Source organism: Mirounga leonina, unplaced genomic scaffold (assembly GCF_011800145.1).
Source record: "Mirounga leonina isolate KUSES-001 unplaced genomic scaffold, KU_Mleo_1.0 Mir_179, whole genome shotgun sequence".
Classification (NCBI taxonomy): domain Eukaryota; kingdom Metazoa; phylum Chordata; class Mammalia; order Carnivora; family Phocidae; genus Mirounga; species Mirounga leonina.
The window spans coordinates 6,970,909-6,994,054 of record NW_023270466.1 but is presented as its reverse complement, the minus strand read 5'-3'; the positions used below and the strand labels follow the sequence as shown (position 1 = coordinate 6,994,054).

The 23,146-nt window shown below is 40.3% G+C and overlaps 1 protein-coding gene across 1 annotated transcript in view; it reads left to right on the top strand.

The window, feature by feature from the left end:
- Positions 1–848: 848 nt before the first annotated feature.
- HSD17B3 (hydroxysteroid 17-beta dehydrogenase 3) overlaps positions 849–23,146 on the top strand; it is a 41,633-nt gene continuing 19,335 nt past the window's right edge. Inside the window, exons 1-2 of the mRNA XM_035024491.1 lie at positions 849–1,012; positions 4,548–4,594. Coding sequence (XP_034880382.1) covers positions 859–1,012; positions 4,548–4,594 — 201 coding nt within the window. The 5' untranslated portion in view covers positions 849–858. The remainder of the gene's footprint in view (positions 1,013–4,547; positions 4,595–23,146) is intronic.

Here is a 23,146-nt window from a genome sequence, read left to right as displayed (position 1 = left end):
TCCAAACTCCTCACCAAGAAGATCTGGCTCCTCCCCTTGCCTCTACCTTCCTTGACTCTTTCTTTCCCTGTTCTCTACAGACAGTTCCTTCTGCTATGTAGTGCTACTTATTCCTCAAATACATGGATCTTTCTCAGGGCATTTGTGCTAGCTGTTCCTTCAGCCTGGATGGGGAGCCTCATCTTTGCAGGGCTTCTTTGCTCCTTCTCTTAATTCAAATTTCAGCTCGAAATGCCACTTCTTCATAGAATCCCTTTCCTGAGCACACTCTTTAAAGTAATTGTCCACTAGCCACTTGAACAGGTCACTCAATAGCACTTTTTCATGGCACTGATATATGACATTATCTTATTTATTGGCACATTGTCTGTCTCCCGTACTAGAATCTCAGCTCCCCCATGGCAGTGACATGGTCTTGTTTACTATTGCGTATTCCCAAAACCTTGAACAGCAATGCTACCTGGTAGACAGTCAATAAATATTTGTTGAATAAATAAATGCATGACTTACAGGATTTTGCATCCTTCTTAACATCCTTTTTAGCTTCCAAATTTAAGGAGAGAAGCCTGCACAGCCATTTTTTCTTTGTCCAGGCTTCATCTTTCTTCATGTCCTTTTACTTCTTCACCAGCTCCCCCATGGTCACAAAAGCCCAACGGTGCTGTAAAAATATTAGAAAGAATACTTTATTCTGAAGCCTATGAATGAGAGGATTGTGTAAAGAAGTTAATCTAAACGTCTCTACACAGTGGAATGCAGCTGGTGACTCCAAAGGGGACTGACCCGCCTCCGGAGCAGCCACGCCCTTGGAGGTCTGTGGAGGGGCCAGGCCAGGTCTGGAACTGGTTGAGTGCAGTCATGGAGGTGGCTCTGGAACAGTTCTTCATCTTCGTAGGGCTGCTGGTGTGCCTGGTGTACCTGGTGAAGTGTGTGAGATTCTCCAGATATATTTTCTGGCACTTCCAGAAAGTTTTGCCAAAGTCTTTCTTGAAGTCAATGGGACAATGGGCAGGTAAAGACAGCTTTCCATCTCTTGTTTCTTGTTATGTCTTATTATCATGTATATCTCAAAATATAAATTGCATTTTTTCCTTTTGAGAGCAAAGATGTAATTCTTTTGGGTGACTTTTATTTGGGTGTCTAGAAAGCATGAGTAAAACTGGAATTGTCTAAAAGAGAAGATGTGGGGCATGAGAAGAATTAAGTGGAAGAATGCCACCCAATTCTTGCCTCTGTGCTTGTTCCCTCATCCTTATTAGTTGGGTTTTCTCCTTTTTGGAGTTTCTGGTGACACAAATAATAAGTACTGCAGAAATTTCCGCAACCTTTTCTCCAGATTTTTGAAGGTGCAGGGTACTGCCATTTTGTGGAAGGGTGTTTCAAAATTCAGAAATACAAATAATTTTACTTTACTTTATTTAAAAAAATTTCTCTGAGCCCTTTCATGAAGTGAGGGTATTACAAAATCAAGGTAACAAAGGTCCCTATAGGAAGACATGTTCAAGATGGTAGTCTGGTTTGTGTCCCAAGTAGATTAATCACTGCCTACAAAAGAATGGGATTTATCTTCTGGAACTACCATGCAGAATTTCAGCCTGATGACTGGGTTTAAGGTGAAAAACATGAGGCTATGGTTTCAGCATCTCTTTGAATGAAGTGCTAAGGTTACATGAAGAAATCCAAGGAATCCAGTGACTTAAAAAAACAACCCAAAGAATTTAAACAGCTTTAAAGGTACCATATGCGGCTAAATAGGAGAGATTATAAACAACCTTATAGGGCTTCCAGGTAAAATATAGGATACTGAGTTAAATTTGAATTTTGGATAAATAAGGAATAATTTTTTAGTGTATGACATCCCAAATATTATGCAGGACATACTTATACTAAAAAATTATTTGCTGTTTACTTGAAACTCAAATTGAGCTGGGCATGCTGTATCTTTACTTGCTAAAGCTGGTAACTGTACAATCTTAGTAGCAGATATAAAACAATTGCCATATGGAAGTTGCTTGGAATGAAAAATGTGTTTTTTGAGATTAAGAATTCCTCCTATCAGTGAGGTCATATGATACATGTCTTTCTCTGATTGACTTATTTCGCTCAGCATAACACCCTCCAGTTCCATCCACTTCGTTGCAAGTAGGAGGGATGGGGTGCCTGGGTGATAGACACTGGGGAGGGTATGTGCTATGGTGAGCGTGGTGAATTGTGCAAGACTGTTGAATCACAGATCTGTACCTCTGAAAGAAATAATACATTATATGTTAAAAAAAGAAGAAGAAGAAGAAGATAGCAGGAGGGGAAGAATGAAGGGGGGAAAATCAGAGGGGGAGATGAACCATGAGAGACGATGGACTCTGAAAAACAAACTGAGGGTTCTAGAGGGGAGGGGGGTGGGGGGATGGGTTAATCTGGTGATCGGTATTAAAGAGGGTACGTACTGCATGGAGCACTGCGTGTTATGCACAAACAATGAATCATGGAACACTACATCAAAAACTAATGATGTAATGTATGGTGATTAACATAACAATACAATATTAAAAAAAAAAGAAAAATGTGTTTTTAACTGTTGCATGTTATGTTTGAAGTGTGTGTGTGTGTCTGTGAATACTCCTTCACTCTTGGGGAAGTATCTCCAGAAAACCTGCCAAATAGCTTGAACTTGAGTGCTCTGGATCCAAATACCCTGCTCCACACAGATCCAAATGCCCACACACTTGGCAGGGGGTGGGGTGGTTCTTAAAAGTCTGTACAAGGGCTGCTCATCAGTGTAAGGCAAAGCCCTTCTGAAAACACACACTCCAAAAGAAGTTCACATGGGGCCAGAGACAAGAGTATTTGTTGACTCACATTAAAAAAACGTAATCTTAACCTATTATTTGAGTCAATATTGAATAGAATTATCACTAGCAAGATTAAAACGTCTTTGAGCATAGGCAGATCTCTGGGAGAGCATATATTTCTGGTGGAGAGCCAGAAGAAAATCCAATTACTAAAGATGAAATTGTTTAACTCCTCAGAACTCTGTGGTTGATTAGAAAATTATGTCACTGGTGTATCTTTATAGAATTGTAGCCCCAAAATCAGATAGCTGGGTTTCAAGCCCTGTTGTTCTCATTATTTTTAGCAATGTGACCTTGACTGAGTTACTAACTTTCTCTCCCTCAGCTTCCTCCTCTATAAACTAAGGAAAACAATGGTCCCTGCATTATAAACTTGCTTTGAATATTAAATGAGATGATGCATCTAAAACACCTGAAACAGTACATGGCAGAAAGTAAGCACTCAATAAAAACCAGCCATTTATTGATGTTATTATCTTAACTATAGTACAGACCCTATACTGGGTGATTTGGAAGATTCCCATAAGGGAGGGGAAGGTGAGGCAGAAGATAACCCTGAGCATAGCACCTGTACCAAGAGGAACAGATAATATGCCTGGATTCACCTAGAAGGCCCCAAATGAACAAATAAAACTATCAGCCATTATGAAAATGAGAGTGCTCTGGGGCACTTAGGTGGCTCAGTAGGTTAAGTGTCTGACTCTTGATTTCAGCTCAGGTCATGATCTCAGGGTCATGAGATCAAGCAGCAAGTTGGATTCCGTGCTCAGCGTGGAGGCTGCTTGTCCCTCTCCTGCTCCTCCCCACCAACCCCCCACTCACACTCTTTCTCTCTCTCAAATAAATAAATAAAATCTTAAAAAAAAAAAGAAAGAAAATGAGAACACTCTGCCAGTGTGTTTCTGGAAGCTTGTACAGCTTGGCTCTTACTCTCTAATAAGCTAAATGTATGTTTTATTCACACTTGGAAAGTATACCCTCTGATTGTTGTTCAAAGGTAAATTGCAGATACATAAATACTTAACTGTAATATAATTTCAAATTGTGACATTCACTCGAATGAAGTTTACCCTAGAACTCAGTCATAAAATATGTGTGTTAATGTTGGATATAAAAGGACTCAGTCAATCTGATCATTACAGGTTAATCAATAGATACCCTGACTGCAGATTCTTCAGGTCCCTTTATTTCATTATATCACTTTTTGGCATTTCTGTGTTGTCCTCTTTGTTAAGTTCCTTATCTCCCATGGACTTTGAGTGCTGCTGTCCTGTGGGGGTGGCATGGGAAGAGGGAAACACTTGACTTTTAGGAAGAATCTTGAAATGTCCTTACCGTGAGAGTTGAGTGTGTAGGTAGAGAGATAATAGGGTACACCGTTTGGGGTCTGAATGAAATGTTCCCTGGCTGAGGTTCTTTGTTTCCTTTCGGAAGCTATCTTCCACAACCTTACCAACCCCTCCAAAAAAAAAACCAAAAAACAAAAAACCACCAAAACCGAAAGCTTCATGTGGAACATGTAATGAGGGGAGTCAGGGCTGGAAGCTCCAGAGTTGAGTGGAGTAGGGCTGTAGAGCAGAAGGGCACTGCTTTGAAATACTGTGTCTTAGGCAGTAAGCCTGCAAAAAAATGTAGCTGGTGTGAAAGAGCACTTTAAAGATTAAGTCTGTCCTTTAAAACCATCTCTGCTTTTTGCAGTGATCACTGGAGCAGGAGATGGGATTGGAAAAGCATATTCATTTGAGGTAAGTTTCGTTCTTTGAGAATTTCTCCCCCCTTGTATTGAACACACTGTGATCACATGACAGGCACCCCCAACACTATGCTTCTGGTTATGAAAGCCACAGACATGAATTTATGAAGGCAAATATTTTCTATAAAAAAGAAAACTTAAAAATCATAATCTCACTCTCTGGATATCTTTTAAAAAAACACAGTGATATTCAGAGGTGCCAGGATCATCCCATAGGAGTTGTTTTAGGAATTTAGGGGACATTGTTATTTTCTAGTGTAATTGTACCATAAAAGTTCATATGTTTAAATACAATTAAAACTATAAAACACTTTTTATTTATTCTTACATTATAGGTAGGGTATATATTGATTTTTAAAAAATTATTTGTGTAGGCAGGACATATTACCTATGACCATCATTTCAAGAAGATTAATGGGCATTATAAAATATTACGTAAAGGGGTGCCTGGGTGGCTCAGTTGTTAAGTATCTGCCTTCGGCTCAGGTCATGATCCCAGGGTCCTGGGATCGAGTCCCACATCGGGCGCCCCGCTCAGCGGGGAGCCTGCTTCTCCCTCTCCCACTCCCCCTGCTTGTGTTCCCTCTCTCGCTGTGTCTCTCTCTGTCAAATAAATAAATAAATAAAATCTTTAAAAAAATATTACATAAAGAGAGGATATGATAAGGCTGAGAGTCACTGGAATTCGATTAGTGTCTCTGAGTATTTCCTTCCAGGCTTTGTGTTTATCTGCAGATAGATAGATATATGGGTAGTTATAGTTTTTAAAAATGCCCTTATAGTATATGTAGTTTTGTATGTTGCCATTGCTGTTATGATGATTATTCTTACAAATTCCGCATTTTCATTCATGAAATATTGTGTCCTGGAATTCCTATTATTTTATTTCTTCATCCTGCCCTATTACACTGACCTCTAGAATCACGTAAAAGACAACACAAGAAATAGAATCCTTGAAATTACAAAAGGAGGAAAAAATCAATAATGCTTAAAAATATAATGAGAAGCACTTCAGTTACAAAAACTGCATTCAACGACAGGCAGAACCCATGCATCCTCTTGTCCCCAAAGGCTTGAGTCATGATAGACACCAAAACATCTTGTGTGAAGTGGACAGTGCAAGGTATATCAGTGGCACTGTTTCAGGTCTGTCCCCCAACTTCCAAGGATACTTTCTTTGGTATGGACATTCTGCTTCAACTCTTTTTTGGGCTAAAGAGTTCTTTGCTCTTACCCTAATTTGTATATAGCAACTCTCTGATGACTGCTAGTGCCCAACACTCAGAAGACAGGTGGTCATATTTGAGTGTGGAGGTTAGGGAGACCACTCAGCAACCACTTTCCAAAGCCTTGTGTCTTCCTCACCCAAAAATCAGAAGGAAAGCTTTTCCAGCTATTTGCATTAGAACTATATCACCTTTTATATAACTATTTTCCACCTTAGACCAGGTTTCTGGAGAGGACCTAACCCCTCATCCAAAAGATCCATGGCCTTACCTCTTTCTTAGTTCTCTGGATTGCCTTGAAATTCAGGTTCTTTCTTCATGATTTTCCAGATTCTTTCTTCAAAGTCATGCTGACCTGACCTACTAATGGTCCCCCTTGGTGGTTTAAGACAAGGGACACTTTTCTTTCTACTTAGAGGAGACCATGTGAAAACTTAGCCATTCATTTCTTCACTGTTTCCAAAAGCAATGGCCTGGGGGTCAGGAACTGTGGGTTCCTGTCCTCGCTCTAGCACTAACTGTCTGGAGATTTTGGACAAGTTGCCCATCCTCTCTGGGCTTTTGTGTCTTTACCAGGGCAAAAAGTACCTCCCAACTTCTAAGTTGTTTCTGTTCTAACTAATTCTTGCTTTGCTCTTTCTTGTAGAATCTTTTTCTTCATTTCCTGTTGTTCTTTTCTAAGTCTGTGTTAAACAGTTTTCTGGGTTTCTTACTTCTTTATTCAGGCTCTTCGCCTTCCAGAGAGCCTGTTCTGGTCTGCTTGCTAACTGCTTCTCCAAGAAAAGCAGTTCAGAGTGAGATGCTGCAGATCGACCAACCTAAGGGTTAAGAGCCCAAGGTTGGTAATCAATCAGACATCTGTGCCTTCAAACCCTGCTTCATATGCTTACTGCAGAATTGCCATATCAATAAACTGGAGGCCCTGGTAATCCCACTGCAGCTTTTGTAAAGGTTTAATGGGATGAGGTGGGCAAAATGCTTTGCCTAGAGTAAGCTCTCCAAGGTTAGCCTATTATTACTGGATGTTTAAACTGTTCTTCCTTTCCTAGATACTGTGTTTTTTGAGAGGGACAATGTATTGTACTTACCCATATTTGTACTCTTCCCTTTATTCTTTCTTTCCCCCTGATATTCCAAGTTTTGTTCTTTTGTCATATCCTTTCTGTTTAGAGAACTACCTCTAGCTATTTTTTAGAGTAGGTCTCTTTGTTTTCCTTCATCAGAGAATGTCTCGATTTCCCCTTCATTCCTGAAGGATAATTTTGCTGGGTATAGGATTTAGCACTGACAGTCCTTTGCTTTCAGCACTTGCAAAATGTTGTGTGGTTTTCTCTCTCACTGCTTTCAGGACTTTTCCCCTTGACTTTAGTTTTCTTTCTTTCTTTTTTTTTTTTTTAAAGATTTTATTTATTTATTTGACAGAGAGAGAGATAGCGAGAGCAGGAACACAAGCAGGGGGAATGGGAGAGGGAGAAGCAGGCTTCTTGCCGAGCAGAGAGCCCAATGTGGGACTTGATCCCAGGACCCTGGGATCATGACCTGAGCCAAAGGCAGACACTTAATGACTGAGCCACCCAGGCGCCCTTGACTTTAGTTTTCTTAGTTATGATGTTTCTTGGAGTGGATTTCTTTAGGTTTATCTTGTTTGAGGTTTGCTCAGTCTCTTGAATTCTTTCATTATTCTTTGAATACTTTTTCTGCCCAGCCTTCTTTTCTTTTTCTGGGACTCCAATCACATGGATGTTAGATCTTTCTTAGAGTCTAATGGGTTTCTGAAATGCTGTTCATTTTCTTCATTGTATTTTTTTCTGTTGTTTAGAGTGGGTAATTTCTATTTTTTTATCTTTAAATCCACTGATTCTTTCCTTGGTCACCTCCATTCTGCTGAGCCCATCCATTGAGTTTTTAATTCATTTATTTTATTTTCAGCCCTAAAGTTTCCATTTGGTTCTTCTTTATATCTTCTATTTCTTTACTGAAACTTTCTCTTTTTGCATTTGTTTTAAAAATGTTTGTAATTGCTTGTCAAAGCATTCTTAGGATGGTTGTTTTAGAATCCTAGTCCAAGGGACGCCTGGGTGGCTCGGTCAGTTAAGTGTCTGCCTTTGGCTCAGGTCATGATCCCAGAGTTCTGGGATTGAGTCCCGCATCGGGCTCCTTGCTCAGCGGGGAGCCTGCTTCTCCCTCTGCCAAAGAAATAAATAAAATCTTAAAAAATAATAAAAAATAAAATCCTAGTCCAAGAAGCCTAACATCTGTGTCATCTTAATGTGGCCATCTATTGAATGTTTTTATCTCACTCAAATTGAGATCTTCCTGGTTCTTGGTACGATGAGTGACTTTTGAATTGTAGTCATTTTTAGTTTTCTGTTATGAGACTCTGGATCTTATTTAAATCTCTTTTGGGTCTGTACCAACACTGCTTCAGTGGAGGGAGGAGGGGGTGCCAGCTTGTTCCTACCAGGTAAGGTAGAAGCCCAGGCTTTCTACTTGGCCTCCGTTACAGGGGTGGGGGGGCGGATGCTGCCTCCTTGTTACTGCTGAGTGGGGGTGGGAGTGCTGGCTCCCTACTGGGCCACTCAGGGTGGGAGAGGCAAGAGTGCTTCCTTACTGCTCCCCAGGAGGCTGCCAGTGGTATTTGGAGGAGGTGGCCTCACCACCACTTGGGTGGTAGTGAAAGTCCTGACTCTCCACTAGGCTTCCTCCTAATTGCAGGGGTAGGGTGAAGGGAGGGAAGGGAAAGGTTGCCTTGGCACTGCCAGGTGGAAGTAGGAGTTCAGGTGTGCTGACATGGGAGGGGGTGGCTGGGATGGACGTTCTACCTCCCCACTCAGCCTTCCCTGATGCCAACCTGGCCAGGGGGGTCTCACCAGTGTGGAAGTCTCAGCTCCTGACTCGGCCTTTGGGGGTGGGGGTGGGGTGGGACCATGGGGTGTTTGGTTTTTTGTTTGTTTGTTTGTTTTTGAGCTGTTTACCTGGAGTAAAGCAGTTCTTTTCTAAAGTTTGCTGCCTTGCTAGGCTGTTTCTTTTCTTGTCCTTTGGTTAGAGAGAGCAGGCTTTTGTTGGGACTTCTTAGGTCTGTACCTGTGGTGTTTCTGAATTGCCAGCTTTTCCACCAATAAGTCTGGGATATATGAGACAAAAAGAAAACCCAGGAACTCACCACTGTGCTGTTTCTTGGGTCTTGAGGCCCCTTGCTCATCTTCTCCCTATCTTTTAGAGTCATTTGATCTTTATGTATTATGTCCAGGTTGCACAATTAAGTTGCATATCATGGTAGGAATGGGGAAAAGTACTTCTCCATCTTTCTGGGAGCCTATTCTATATTGCATTTTAGCTTAATCTGTATTTATATTTACTGTGGCAAGAGAGGCTCTGCCTCCTGCTAAGGGAATTTCAAGTAGTACTGGAAGAAGGTGGAAAACAATTGTGGCGAGGGACAGGCTGGGGGAGGAAGCGCGAGACGGGTCCACTATTCCCTCCCTCTGAGGCCACTGCTTTCACACCAGTTTTGCTCCTTTAGCACCTGAATTTCTTTTATTCACTGCCATACAGAGGAGGTCTGTTTTCCCTGGCGTTCCTACCACCTGTTACAGATTAGCAGCAACAAGCACTTTCCCTGAGGCAGGCCCTAACATAAAGAAGGGAACAGTGCACGTTCATCTCTGCCGCAGCCCTTCTGTAGGACGGTGCCACAGTGCATTCTGGGAAAGGGAGGGCTTCTGCCCCTCAACTCCCTGAAGGAAAAGAGGCAAAACCTGTGTATGGAGCCTGTCAGCTGGGACATTCTAGAAATAAAATTGAGCCTTGCTTAAGTGGACAAAGGGAACAATCCTAGCCCAGACAAGTGTTTTCCGCGCCCCCCTCCTGGCCCAGACCGCTTCACATAGAAACTTTAAAATGTCTGCGGCTCTTGAGAGGAATGGCACAACTCAGGAGAGGCTGGAAGCCCACCAGGAAGCAAACATCCTTCGTGCTGAAAATGCAAATTGCTTTCCATTTAATGGACAATCTTCTCTTCAGGAGGCTGATGAAGTGAATTGTGAGACAAAGGTGCTTAATTCTTTGGCCGCCATTTTGATGGATTCCAAGGCTCAAAATGAGGGTTTGAAGGTGCGTGTGGGAGTGTTTTCCATACGGAGAGAGAGAGAAAACTCTGCGATATCACTCGCAGGGTCAGTCTTTTTTTTTTTTTTTAAACATTTTATTTATTTATTTTGATAGACACAGGGAGAGAGGGAACACAAGCAGGGGGAGCGGGAGCGGGAGAAGCAGGCTTCGCGCGGAGCGGGGAGCCCGATGTGGGGCTCGATCCCAGGATCCTGGGGTCATGACCTGAGCTAAAGGCAGACGCTTAACGCCTGAGCCACCCAGGTGCCCCAGGGTCAGTCTTGAAATGGGACAGTCCTGGTTTTTTATTTTTTAATCTTTTAACCTTCCATTTATTTTTAAAAATTTAAGTGGACTTAATTTTTTTAGAACAGTTTAAGGTTGACCACAAAATTGAGTGGAAGGTACAGAGAGTTCCCATATCCCCTCTATCCCCAAACATGTGTAGCCACACACTATTGACATCCCCCACTAGAGTGACCTTTGTTAGGGTGGATGAACCTCCACTCACACTTCATTACCACCCAGAGCCCATAGTTTACTTCAGGGTTCACTCTTCTTGGCTTGATTTTTCTCTGGTGGTTGTTTTTTTAGAGGAAAGCACAAGACATGCACAGCTGAAGATGTTTTTGTTTTAGAGAACCTTCTTCCGCTTTCCCCTCCTTTGCTCAGTCTGGCCAGAATTTAGCTTTATCTAGAGTCACTCAAAATCGACATCATAGTCTTTGAGAGATTTTCTGTGGTTTTTAGGACCTTTTAAATAATAGCTGTGTTCCAGCCGAACTATCAGTAAATACACTTTTTTTGTATGTCATGTTTAAATGTCGTAGGATATTGACTATTGGAAGGGAACAACAGATGTAGAGGATCACCCTTAATTATCTTTTTTGTATATCTGGATATTGATTGACTATTTTTTATAAAGTGAAACCTCACTGTAGAGATTCTAGGCCAGAGGTTGGGCTTGTGATGATCTTTTATGGCTGAGGATCACCAATTAGAGTGAATGTAAATTTATTTTAAAATACTTCAGCTGAAATGATAATGATAGCATGTGGGTCAGTTTTCTATTTTACACAGCTTCTTGAGATTTAACTCACAATCCATAAAATCTACCTGTTTTAAGTATATAATTAAAGGAATTTTAGTAACTTAACCAAGTGTTCATCCTCATCACCATCCAGTTGTAGAACATTTCCATCACCCTAATAAGATTCCAATAAGATCCCTCATTCCTGGTTGCAATTAATTCCCTATTCCTATCCCAGCCCTGGGCTGCCATTGATCTTTTTGAACATTTTGTACAAATGCTACCACACAATATGTAGTCCTTTTTGACTGGTTTCTTTCATTTAGCATGTTTTTGAGGTTCATCAGTGTTGTAGTATGTGTTGGCCATGTTTCCCTTTTTATTGCAGAATAATATTCCATTGTATGGATATACCCAATTTATTTACTTACCAGTTGAGGCATGCTTAGTTTGTTCCCATTTTTTGGCTATATCGATCTTTCTCAACTTATAATGGGGTTACATCCCTATAAACCCATTGTAAGTTGAAAATATCACAAGTAGAAAATGCACTTAACGTCCCTAAACTACTGAACATCATGGCTTAGCCTAGCCTGCCTTAACTGTGCTCAGAACACTTACATTAGCTTATAGTTGGGCAAAATCACCTAACACAAAGCCTATTTTATAATAAAGTATTGACTACGTCATGTAATTTATGGAATGCTGTACTGAAAGTGAAAAACGGAATGGTTGTGTGGGTGCAGAATGGTTATCAGTGTTATGGGCCCCTCACTCTCATGATGGCTGGCTGATGGGAGCTGTGGTGGCTGCCGCCTAGCGTCATGAATGAGGATCATACCGCATATCACTAGCCCTGGAAAAGATCAAAATTCAGAGTATGGTTTCTACTGAATGTGTATCACTTTCGTGCCATTGTGAGGTCGGTAAATCCGAAATCAAATCATCATAAGTCGGGGACCATCTGTATAATAATGCTGCTGTGAGCATTCATATGCAAGTTTTGGTGTGAATATACATTTCCCTTTTTCTTGGGTAGATTACCTAGGAGTGGAATTGCTGGCTCGTATGGTAAATTTCAGTTTAAGTGACATGAGTCTTAGTCCACATTTCTGCAGTGGTTGGTTATCAGTTAAAGCTAACGCCCAGAGGTGGTGTGTGTTGGGTTTCTTCTTGCCCGTCCAGATCTACTCTCTGTCCTTCCTCACCCTGCTCTGTGCCCCAGGAGGCTGACCTGCCCCAACGGGCTCAGCTGGACTCTGGTTTCAGCTGGGTTTGACCAGTGGGAGACTCTGGCAACAGATGAGGCGGGAGGAGAGTGGGGTTCTTTTCCAGTTGTCTCCCTGCGGGTCTAGGGTCCTGGCTGTGTCCTTCTGCTGCAGGTATAACTCTGTTAGGCGGCCCTTTGCACATAGCAGCCTTCTCCAGTTCTGGCCACTGTTCATTCCCCAGCCCTTTGGGGCACACAAGTGACAGAGGCTGTGCTGTTATTAGCCCCAGAGTATTGTCGTTTCCTTACACCGTACCCATACATTGTAAAAACATCCTTTTATTAAACTCTCCTCAAGTTACCCAACTAGGCTGTGCTATCTGTTTCTAGCCAGGACCCTGACTAAATCCAGTGTTCAGTTAATTTTTAAAGATGCTAAATTAGAGTTCATCAACCTTTATGCTTCAGTTAACTGGACTTTCATTAGACAGTCTTCCCTTAGCCTAACAGATGTTATAAATAATTTCCTGAAGAAATGCAGTTCAAGATATGTGGATTGGCTAGAAATCTTGTACAGTCACTTCCACCCTTGTAGGAACAAATATGTCAGATCTGTGAGTGCAGCAGAGTAGGCCCTTGGCCTTGAGCTGATTTAGTCTCTTTAGTCGCTTTGTGGAGGATTCCTGACCTCACTAGAGGGTTGACCATATCCTGTCTCCAGCAGGCGAGCATTATATTTACCTGGGATGAGCTGTATGCAAGGCACTCACAGAGTGCATAAGGGACGGAGAGCTGGGACTCCACAAACCTCTAAGACCAGGTTCATGACTGTTTTGATGCCGACCTACTAATAAATGTTTCTGGGTGGCAGGGTTTGGTTGGAGCCTTGCTTGCATTTTGTAACACACCATCTGCTGGCTGGGTTGTGGGGGAGGAGAGCTGTAGTCTTAATCTAGCTCTGATTACTGGAGGCTACAAGAAAATCCCAATAACTACAAACACCCAAGTAGGCTTAGGTCAAAGACCTCGAATTTACTGCCTCCCAGGGTTCCAGCCATTCAGGGTTCCCAGTGGGTGCTGCCCGGTCACAGGCAGGGCTCCCTAAGGGAGCAGATATAGCTGCTCTGGCTGGTGCAAAAAGCCAACCAACTAACCCTAAACAGGGCCAGCCCCTCTGGCTTCACAGCTGAGCTCCACACAGCACCCACCCACTCCCCACACATGTCCTTCTCCCTCCTTAACCCCGGGCAACCACTAATCTGGTCCCCATTTCTATAATTTTGTTACTTCAAGAATGTTATATAAATGGAATCATACGCTATGAAACCTTTTTGGATTGACTTTTTTTTTTTTTTCCACCCAGCACAGTTCTCTAGAGATCTGGGTGGGTTCTTGTATCAATAGTCTGTTCCATTTTATGGCTGAGTAGTATTCCATGGTATGAATGTGCCAGTCTAACTAGTCGTCCACTAAAGGGCATCTGGGTTAGGTTGTTTCCAGTTTTTGGCAACACGAATGAAGCTGCTATAAACATTTGTATATAAATTTTTGTGTGAAGAGAAGTTTCTATTTTTTCTGGGATAAATGCTCAGGAGTGCAATTGCTGGGTGGTGGGATAGTTGTGTGATTAGTTGGTTAGTCTTTTTTTTTAGGTTTTAAGTTTTGCCTAATTATTTCCCAGAGTGACCATACCCTACCCACCAGCAACGGATGAGTAATCCATTTTCTTCACATGCTCTCCAGCATTTGGTGTTGTCCCTATTTTTTATGATTGCCGTTCTGAGAGCTGGGTACTGATGTCTCATTGTGGTTTTAATTTGCCTTTCTCTGATGGCTAATGATGTTTACATACATTTTTTTTTTTTAATTTAAAGAGATGTAAAGAAGAAAACAGCAAAGGTCGTCATCTACTTTTTGTTTCTCTGATGTATGTGTTCTTTATTACTGCCCAGAGAATACTGGAAGCAAAACGCATGACTAAAAATTGCGTGGTTTCATTCCTCCACCTCTGGGCAGTTCCAGTGGTGCTCCCCAACATCTGGGACGGCTGCCACTGCAGGCGGGGCTCCCAGCCCCAGTGTGGCCGACAGGGGCATAGCGCTTCTGCCGTCCGTGTTCCCGGCAGCCAAGGTACTGGCACGGAGCTGGTCCTTGGATTAAAATCACTTGGCCAGCTCTGCCTCAGACCAACCCAAGAAAAAGAGCTGCTTTGCTCTATTTTTGAGTGTCCTCACACATTTATTTGGCAATTATGGTCTTTTCGGCAAGGAAATTCTTCTTCCTAATGTCTAAATGCCTCTCCTCTAAAGTACTCCTGTTGCGCTCTCACATTATTCTCTTTCCTTAAGAGAATATTCTCTTGCCTTAAGTGAAAATAGCAGCTTTTAATTAGTTTTATGTTCCCCTGGACTCACTGCCTTGTTACTGAGCGGCTTGACCTCAACCCTGTAATTTCTGACCCAGGCTTTGACTATCCCACGTTACTGGAGTGTGCATGTGTGCGAGACAGAGAGAGAGACAGAGATGGATCAGACAGGACTGTATATAATCCATAGACGTGATTACAAAAAGTCATAAAATGAGAAGTGTGTCCCTTATCACTCAGCTTAAGAATGAGAACATCCCCAGTGTCCTTGAAGCCTGACATATGTCATGCCTTTGTGTCCCCCCTCTGTTACCCCCACAAATAGAAGCATGATCATGAACATCATGTTAACAATTTTCTGACTTAAAAATAAAAGTTATATTACACATGCATGTATCCCTAAACAACAAATTGGTTGCAGTGTTTGTTTTGAACCTAATGTGAATTGATTCATTTGTCTTCTGTAATCTGTTTCTTATTGGTCATTATTATGCTTTTGAGGTTCATCCATACGGATGTGTGTAGAACACAGTTCATTCATTTTCAGTATTGTATAATATTCTGTGACATACATATATCCCAATTTATTATACTTTGTTTTGTTGATAGACATTTTTGCTGGTACAGACACTTTGTCCATGCCTCCTGAAGGTCTTGTGCAAGAGTTGAGAACATGCCCCGGGGCAGAATTGCTGGCCTGTAGGTTATGCATTGTCAACATATCCAGATAATGCCAACTAGCTTCCAAAGTTTTGGTGTCAAAGTTATATTGACCTCATAAACTGAATGGGGGAATTTTACCTTTTTTTCATAGTTGAAAAAGATTGCACAATTTAGGCATGATCCTTTTTTTTTTTTTTTGGATATTTGATAGAACTTATCTGTAAAACCATCTGTCAATGGAGTTTTCTTTGTGGGACAATTTAAACTACTCATTTATACCATTGTCAGTATCACCTTATTATTATTATTTTTAGTGGTTATAGAACTATTTGAATTTTTAATTTTTTCTTGTATAAGTTTTGGAAATTTATGTTTTTCTCAAAATATATTTATTTCACCTAAGTTTTAAAATTTATTGGCATAATTTTTTTGTAGCATTCTCTTCCTATGTTCAAAAAGTGAAAGCAGGAAAGGAATTTAGTCCAAGGTTGTCATTTGGTTCACAAAATACCTGAGAATGTTCAGAAAATGAGCAGAAGTATCGAGAGGTTAGGCAGTGGGGGACACAGCCGGGTCACCCCATAAAGCAAGTTGCACCAGGGCGTTTACTCTCTTCCCACTACACTCTCCCCGCTTTCTCTCTACTTTCCGGAATTCCAATTACTCAGATGCCGTTTTTTTTTTTTTTTTCCTGGAACTCCTGTTATTCAGATCCTGAAATCATCTACTTGTCTCTTTTTCCCCTCACAATTTCCATTTTGTCTCTGCTTTCCTTTCTGCAAAAGGATTGCATTCATTTTATCCTGTTTTATTGAACTTTTCACTTTTTGCCATTTGCTTTTGAAATTTCAAATTTCTAAAAATTTAAGAATGAAAATTTTTTAAGAAATGAGAAATTGTTTCCATTTCTGAGAGCTCATTTGTGTTTTGTTTGCGACTTTGTGGAGCAGCCTGTTCTTTGAAGAGAGTAACAACTTCTCTTATCCCTCTGGCATAGATATATATATTTTTTTTCTTTTTTTTTTCTGCTTTCAAAAAACTGTTTTTCTCCTTCCAAGTTGCTTTTTTTTTCCCCTGTTTGGCTATCTTTCACGTTAGCAGCTTTCCATAGATAACCCTTGGTCTGTCCAGGTTTGAGAGCTGGCTGAGGGGGATGAGAACTCTGGCTGGACTGTCTGAGCGTGCAGGGGGGCGCGGGGGAGGCTCGGAGCTGAGTGTGAGTGGCTCATGCTACGTGCTGGGGAGCCCCCAGCCAGTGTCTTGATGTGGGTGAGATTCCCCAAAGAAGAGCTAAGCCCTGGCTGCCATCTTTCTGGAGTTGGAACTGGTAGGGGCATAGTTTGGGCATCCCCTTGCTCTCAGAGAGGACTCCTGTCTTCAACATGTGGCACGGAGGTGGGCATCTAGGGCTCTAATGGCTTCTCCAACAGCTCTTACCCAATTCCCTCCCCCCCCATTTAGCTCCCCCTTTGCCCCAGCTTTGGTGCTGGCAGTGCCTGGGACTTTTGAGGATATTAGTGGTATCAATTTTCCCATTTCTGTTGTAAGACTTGGGATTCTGTCAGTCTAATTTCTAGGAACCAAAAATTTGGGGTTGCTCTTGTCTCTTTTTACTCCCTGTGGATTTATGTTTTTCTTGAAAGAAGTTGTTTCCCATTTAATGGGATTTCAGGAGGTAGCAAAATTAACTATTGTGTTCAGTTCCCTCTCTTAACCCCCATTCTGTATTTTAAATCTCAGCTGGATCTCTAATTATGCCCACCTTTTCATTCCTAATATTGCTTATGGTTTACTTGTGCCTTCTCTCTTTTTGATTAATTTTCCTGGAGATTTGCCAGTTTCATCCATTTTTTTTGAAAGACTCAACTTTTGAAAGAATGTTACCTGCAATTGTTTAGTGTATATACATGCCTGTTAGATCAAATGTATTATTTATGTGGATTCAATACCCTGTATCCTTACCAAATGTTTGTGTGTATCACCCAACAACTACCAAAAAGGGAAATTAAAATCTCCTGTTCTGATGGTGTATTTTTCAACTTTCCTTAGGTTATTCTATTAGGTGATCCAGGATTAGAATTTCTATATCTTTTTGATGACCTGAACTTTTTACTAGTCTTTATTTCTAGTAACACTTACACGCTTTAGTAGCCGTTTTGATTGGCATTAATAAAGCTATGCCTTTTTTCTTTTTGGTTGGTATTCACCTTATGTATAAAATTGTTTTCTCCTTTTAGTTTCAACCTTTCTGTGACCTTATGTTTTAGGTGTATTTCTTGAAAATATCATAAAGTGAGATTTAAAAACTCCGCTCTGATATTCCTTGTCTTTACTAGAACATGGTAGTCCAGTCATTTCTGAAATCTTGTAGATATTAGGGTTATAGTCTAAATGTTGTGGCCCTTTAGCCAAATAACTTAAAGGATTGACCAATATTTTATCTTCAGTGTTGTACAAACACAATTCTCAAACAAAGATACGTGGTAGCACTTGTTAAAGTTTTATTCAACTTAGTAAGGAAGGATCCAGTAGGAACCCAAACTGCTGACTTCAGAGTGTTTGAGAAATAAGGATTTAAATAGTCAGTTGGAAAGGAATGCGCAATAATATTGCCAAGTTAGGTACTAGATGGGCCAACTTTCTACAGGGTAATAACTATGCCACCTCTGGGTTAGTTTTTCTGCCAGACTATGAAGTCCTGACAAGTCCTCTGTCCCTAACTTTGCTGGCTGTGAGCTGTCTGTTCTTTCTTTGGCTAAGGACTGTTAAAATTCTGTTAACAGCAAAGTTACATGACCCAAAGTCTCAGTTGAGGTCAAGGCTTCTTAGAAAACATTCTAGGGTGATTTAAAAAAAAAAAATCAAGCAATCATCATTTTGCCTGTATTTAAGTTTGGGATGAAGTTTTCTTTCACAATTTAACATGGAAATATAAAATTCTTTGTCAGAAAGTATGCAAATGGGCTTATTCATTGATAAGGTTAGGGGTAAACTTAGCTAAAAAATAAACCAGAATGGCTAAAGGCAGCTGTAAAATAAGCTTTTACAAACAAGAAAATTAACTTTGGTAGCATGGTTATTGTTAAACTTAGAATTGGTATAATTAATAAGGAACAGATGGTAGGGAGATGACACATCTACACCACACTTATTTCCATGAAAATATAGGTCTACCCAGGCAGGTGTGCCCTAGTGTTTTCTATTTTCCTTCCTTCCCTGTTCCTCACCTCACTCTCTTTTTATTCTTCTTCCTTCTCTTTCTTATTTTTTTTCCAGTATAATTTAATATATATATACATTTTTAATTGACATGTAGTTGACATAAACATTATGTTAGTATATGACTCAATGATTAGACAATTTTATACATTACCCAGTGCTCACCACAATAAATATAGTTGCCCTCTGTCACCATAAGAAGTTATTACAATATTATTGACCATATTCTCTATGCTGTACTTTCCATCCCTGTGACTTACTTATTTTATAACTGGAAGTGTGTATACCTCTTAATCTCCTTCACCTGTTTCACCCATCTCCTATGCATTACTTACGGTAGCTAAGATATGGAAACGATATAAGTGTCCACTGAGGGATGAATGGATAAAGAAGGCATGGTATGTATACACAATGGAATGTTACTCAGTCATAAAAAAGAATGAAATCTTGCCATTCTCAACAACATGGATGGACCTAGAGGGTTTTATGCTAAGTGAAATAAGCCAGACAGAAAAAAAACCTAGATGCCATATGATTTTACTTATATGTGGAATCTAAATAACAAAATAAACAAACAAAATCCAGAAATACCCTCTTTCTTGTTTGTTAATCTGAGACACAGGAGATTGAATTGCTATCATCAATCCATACAAGGTCCCTCTCTCAATTTCTTTTCTTTCATTCCCATTTCCCATTTCTCTTCCTCCCACATGCAACCTTGCTAATATGTTTGGTGTATATTCTTTTGCTTGTAAGTACTTTTATGAAATGTTTACTGTTTTGTGAATATTTTTTCATTTATGGAAATGTTTTACTAATCCAGATATAGAATTGGTCTTTCTGTATTTAGTTTGGGAAAAAAAAAAGGCTGTTCTTGTTTTTGTAACTTATTTTCCAAAAAGATATGAATTTGTCTTTGCTATAGTATAACCAAGTTCAGTTCTCAACTGCCCAATATTAGGCAAAGCCGTGGAGGCCTGGTGTTGAGACAGTGGAGCCAATGGATAGAAAAGTTACGGCTGGGGCTGAGGTGAGGCATGGGTGGTGACCGTGTACCTGAGAGTGAGGCCCTCCTTAAATTTTGCACCTAGGTCCTTTGCTTCCCTCATCTCAGTTTGAGCCCTGGGAAAAAACCTAGGTCCCTGAGTGATCACATGATGGGGGGTGGCCTGGACTGTCGGGTTCTCTGCTGAACACATGGTGTGAGGATAAACAAACCTCTCTTGTATTATGCCACTGAGATTTGGGGCTATTTTGTCACTCCAGCTTTGCCTATCCTGTCTTGCTTACTACACAGTGAGAACAATAACAAAGGAAACACAGTGGATAGAAAAACTAAAACAAGATAGCCAGAGCCATTGTAGTAAATTTGCAATCTCAATAAATGTGACTTGGTTATATTTCCTAATAAATAACAAATATTCAGAAGGAGCTAAAAAAATAAAATCCAATGTTACATACGGGAAGGTTGAAGGTAAAGGGATTGAAAAATACATCCTAGGAAAATGCAGAAAGAAGGGAAAAGAGTGGGAGCAATATCAGTATTAGACAAAATAAAATTCAAGATAATAAAAGAAAAATGTTCATATTGATAAACTTCATATTATTCATATTGAGCCTATTCTATTTCTGATGATACAATTTGAAATACTGAAAGTAGAAACTGATTGAAATAGAAGGATTTGATGAATTTGCAACCACTGTGGGAGATTTCCATGACTTTTTCAGAAATAGAAATAATACAGTGTGACCAGTTTTTTAGATAAGTGGTCTTGGCAGGACTCACAGGGCACACTCATGGTCACAGTTTCCCTTTGTCTCTTTGAACCTGTCCCACAGCTCTGGTTCTTTCTCTGCCTCTGGTCCTGTTACTTCACTGATCCCTCTTAGGTAAAACAAAGTCTTCTGGTCACTTCCAGATGTGAACAGATTTCGATTCCACAGTCCCCGTGTCCAATCACCGGCAATAATCAAGATGCTAAACATGAACTACAGTTAAATCTTCTCCCTTCCTGCAGCTGGGACCTGCTTTGGAGACCATGCTCATGGGACGTGACATAGTGCTATGGGGTGCTTCTCTTTCCTGGTTGCCCACTGAGGTATCTGAGCCTGCCAGGGGCGGGGAGCAGGAGTTTAGAGAGGGTGAGCAGAGGGAAGGAAGGAAATGCCTGGTATCATTATGAGAGGGAGACTGGCTGTCTGGGCCTGGTAACAGTTTGACGCTCACGCTCCCTATGGGGCACATTCCTGGGTTCTCCAGCACAGCGAGCTCTTCTCACATGGCTCTCGTGAATGGGCTCTCATCTTGCACTCTGACCTCCCAGCCCTGAATTCCTCCCCACCTCTGCTTTTGCTGAGGTCTGTTTGCCTTGCGGTGGACATTTTGCATAGAATCTCACCGCACACAGGTTCTCTCCCATATCTGGTCCAGGAAAAAAACTCAACCAAGTCTGAATGGTGGCCTAGCCCACGGCAGCAGAAAGCTCCAATGCCAGACAGAGCACTGAGAAGCTGTGGTTCTTGCTCTATAGATTTGGGGGAGCATTGGTCAAATGGGTCTACAGTTTGAGCATAATGAGTGAGAGATAAACCTTTGTTATGTTAAACTGCTGAGATTTCGGGGTTAACTTGTGACCACAGCATTGCTGATTAACTGATTCAGGCAAAAACAAAGGTGGGGAGCGATAAACAAGAAGGTACAATGCATATAAAATATGAAATGAGATGGATGGTATCCCACTCCCTTGACTTGAGGCAAGAGGTAGGTAATGCTCCTCTCTCACCCTGACCTTGGGGACAGGAGTCACAGCTTGACAGCAGACAGAACCAAAGAAATCCTCTTCATGAAACTCTCTTAATTGTCACGCTCTTTATCTTGTCATATTTTTTTTTATATGAGTGTGGGGTGCCCTGGGGATGGGCTCAAGGACCACATCATCGGTTTTTAGGTTTATTTTGCATATTTTTTTCTTGGTTCTCTCTCTGAAATCACTTTGTAATCTGATTTCTATTGGGTCTTTGTATTTCTGTTGAAACTTGTAATTTAACATCTTATTACATAAATAAAAATAATCAAGGTTATAAGGAATTTGAATACCCTCTCATACCAGATTAACCAGTACTTGGTAAGCTATTTGGTAAACCTCAATTAAGAGACAAAAATATATAAAACCTAGCCAACAAAGAGCAAATACACATTCCTTAAGGATACACATGGAACGTTCATAAAAGTCCACTTATTGGGCTAAAAAGAAAACTGTGATAAGTTACAAATAGCAAAAAAACATACCATGTGTTTACTGACTACTTTGCAATAAAATTAAAAGTGATCTTAGAAAATGATATCCACCCTCTCATCTATATTAAAAAGTTATACTTCGGTGTTGCTCCAATATTAAAGAAAAAATAAAAATGAACACTCCTCTGATTTATGGTCTACGTGCTATGCCGATGAAGATTTTTGGCTTTAAATGACTCTTTTAGAAAATAAGGAAGACTCTAAGTAGTCTTAGTATTCAAGAAATCTGAGAAAGGGAACAACAAAATAAATCCAAAAGAGACAGAAGGAGGAAATTAATAAAGAGAAGAACAAAAGTGGGTGACAGAGGCGACACAGAAATGAACTGATCATTCAAAACTGTTTAAAAAAAATAATAGAAAAGGGATGAAATCTTTCAAAAACTCAAGAAAAAGAAAAAAAGAAAGAAAAGGAACATTAGGATCCTAGCTACAGACAAGGAGATTAAAAAAAAAAAAAAAAGGAGAGGAAGAGGAAAAAAGAAAGAAAGACTATTTAAATCTTTGTGTTAATTAAAAATCTAGATGAAAGACATGATTTTCTATGGAAACATAAATGATCAAAGTTGGCTCAAGTCATGCCTGAGATGGAAGAGGCAGTTATGAATAGCTATACCTAAATAAGAAACCCAGATATTTTTTACAAGTAAATATTATTAAATCTTCAAGGAGTAAGAAAAAAAAAAACAAACCCAAAACATTTCTAGGATGACCAACCAGTTTGATTTGCCTGGGACTGGGGCAGATCCTGGGATGTGGAACTTTGAGTTTTAAAACTGGGAAAATGCTGGGACAAGTAGGTGACCCTACATGTTTCAGGAATTGTGTAGACAGATTAGCATGATTCTGATATCAAAATGGGACAAAGGTAGCATAAGAGAATTGGGATCCAAGTTAAGTATTAGCATACTGAATTTAAAAAGTATTAGCATACAGCCATTTAAAAAAGAAGTGATTTGGCAAAAAGGAATAGATGAAAATGTTCTCAAGTTGATAAAAAAATAATTTCCAGAAATAACAGGAAACCTCATACTTTGTATTGAGAAACATTCTAAGTGTTCTCAGTATGGTAGAGAACAGACCATATACTAGCTTAACAGAGTGCAGGAGATATTAGCCAAGATAAAGAGGCCAAAAGTATGCAAATACTGGAGAGGAAGGGACAAAACTGTACCTTGTAGAGAATATCATTGTCTAAGATGGAAAGCCAAGCATTGAGGAAGAAACTATTACAATGAATAAAAGAATTCGTTTGCCTTGGTGGCTCGGCAGAGTTCCTAATCACAAAGAGTAACAGAGTAGGATATATAGAACAGTCGCGAAGAGGAACAGAGTAGGATATATAGAACAATCAATCACAAAGAGTAACGGAGTAGGATATATAGAACAGTCACAAAGAGTAACGGAGTAGGATATATAGAACA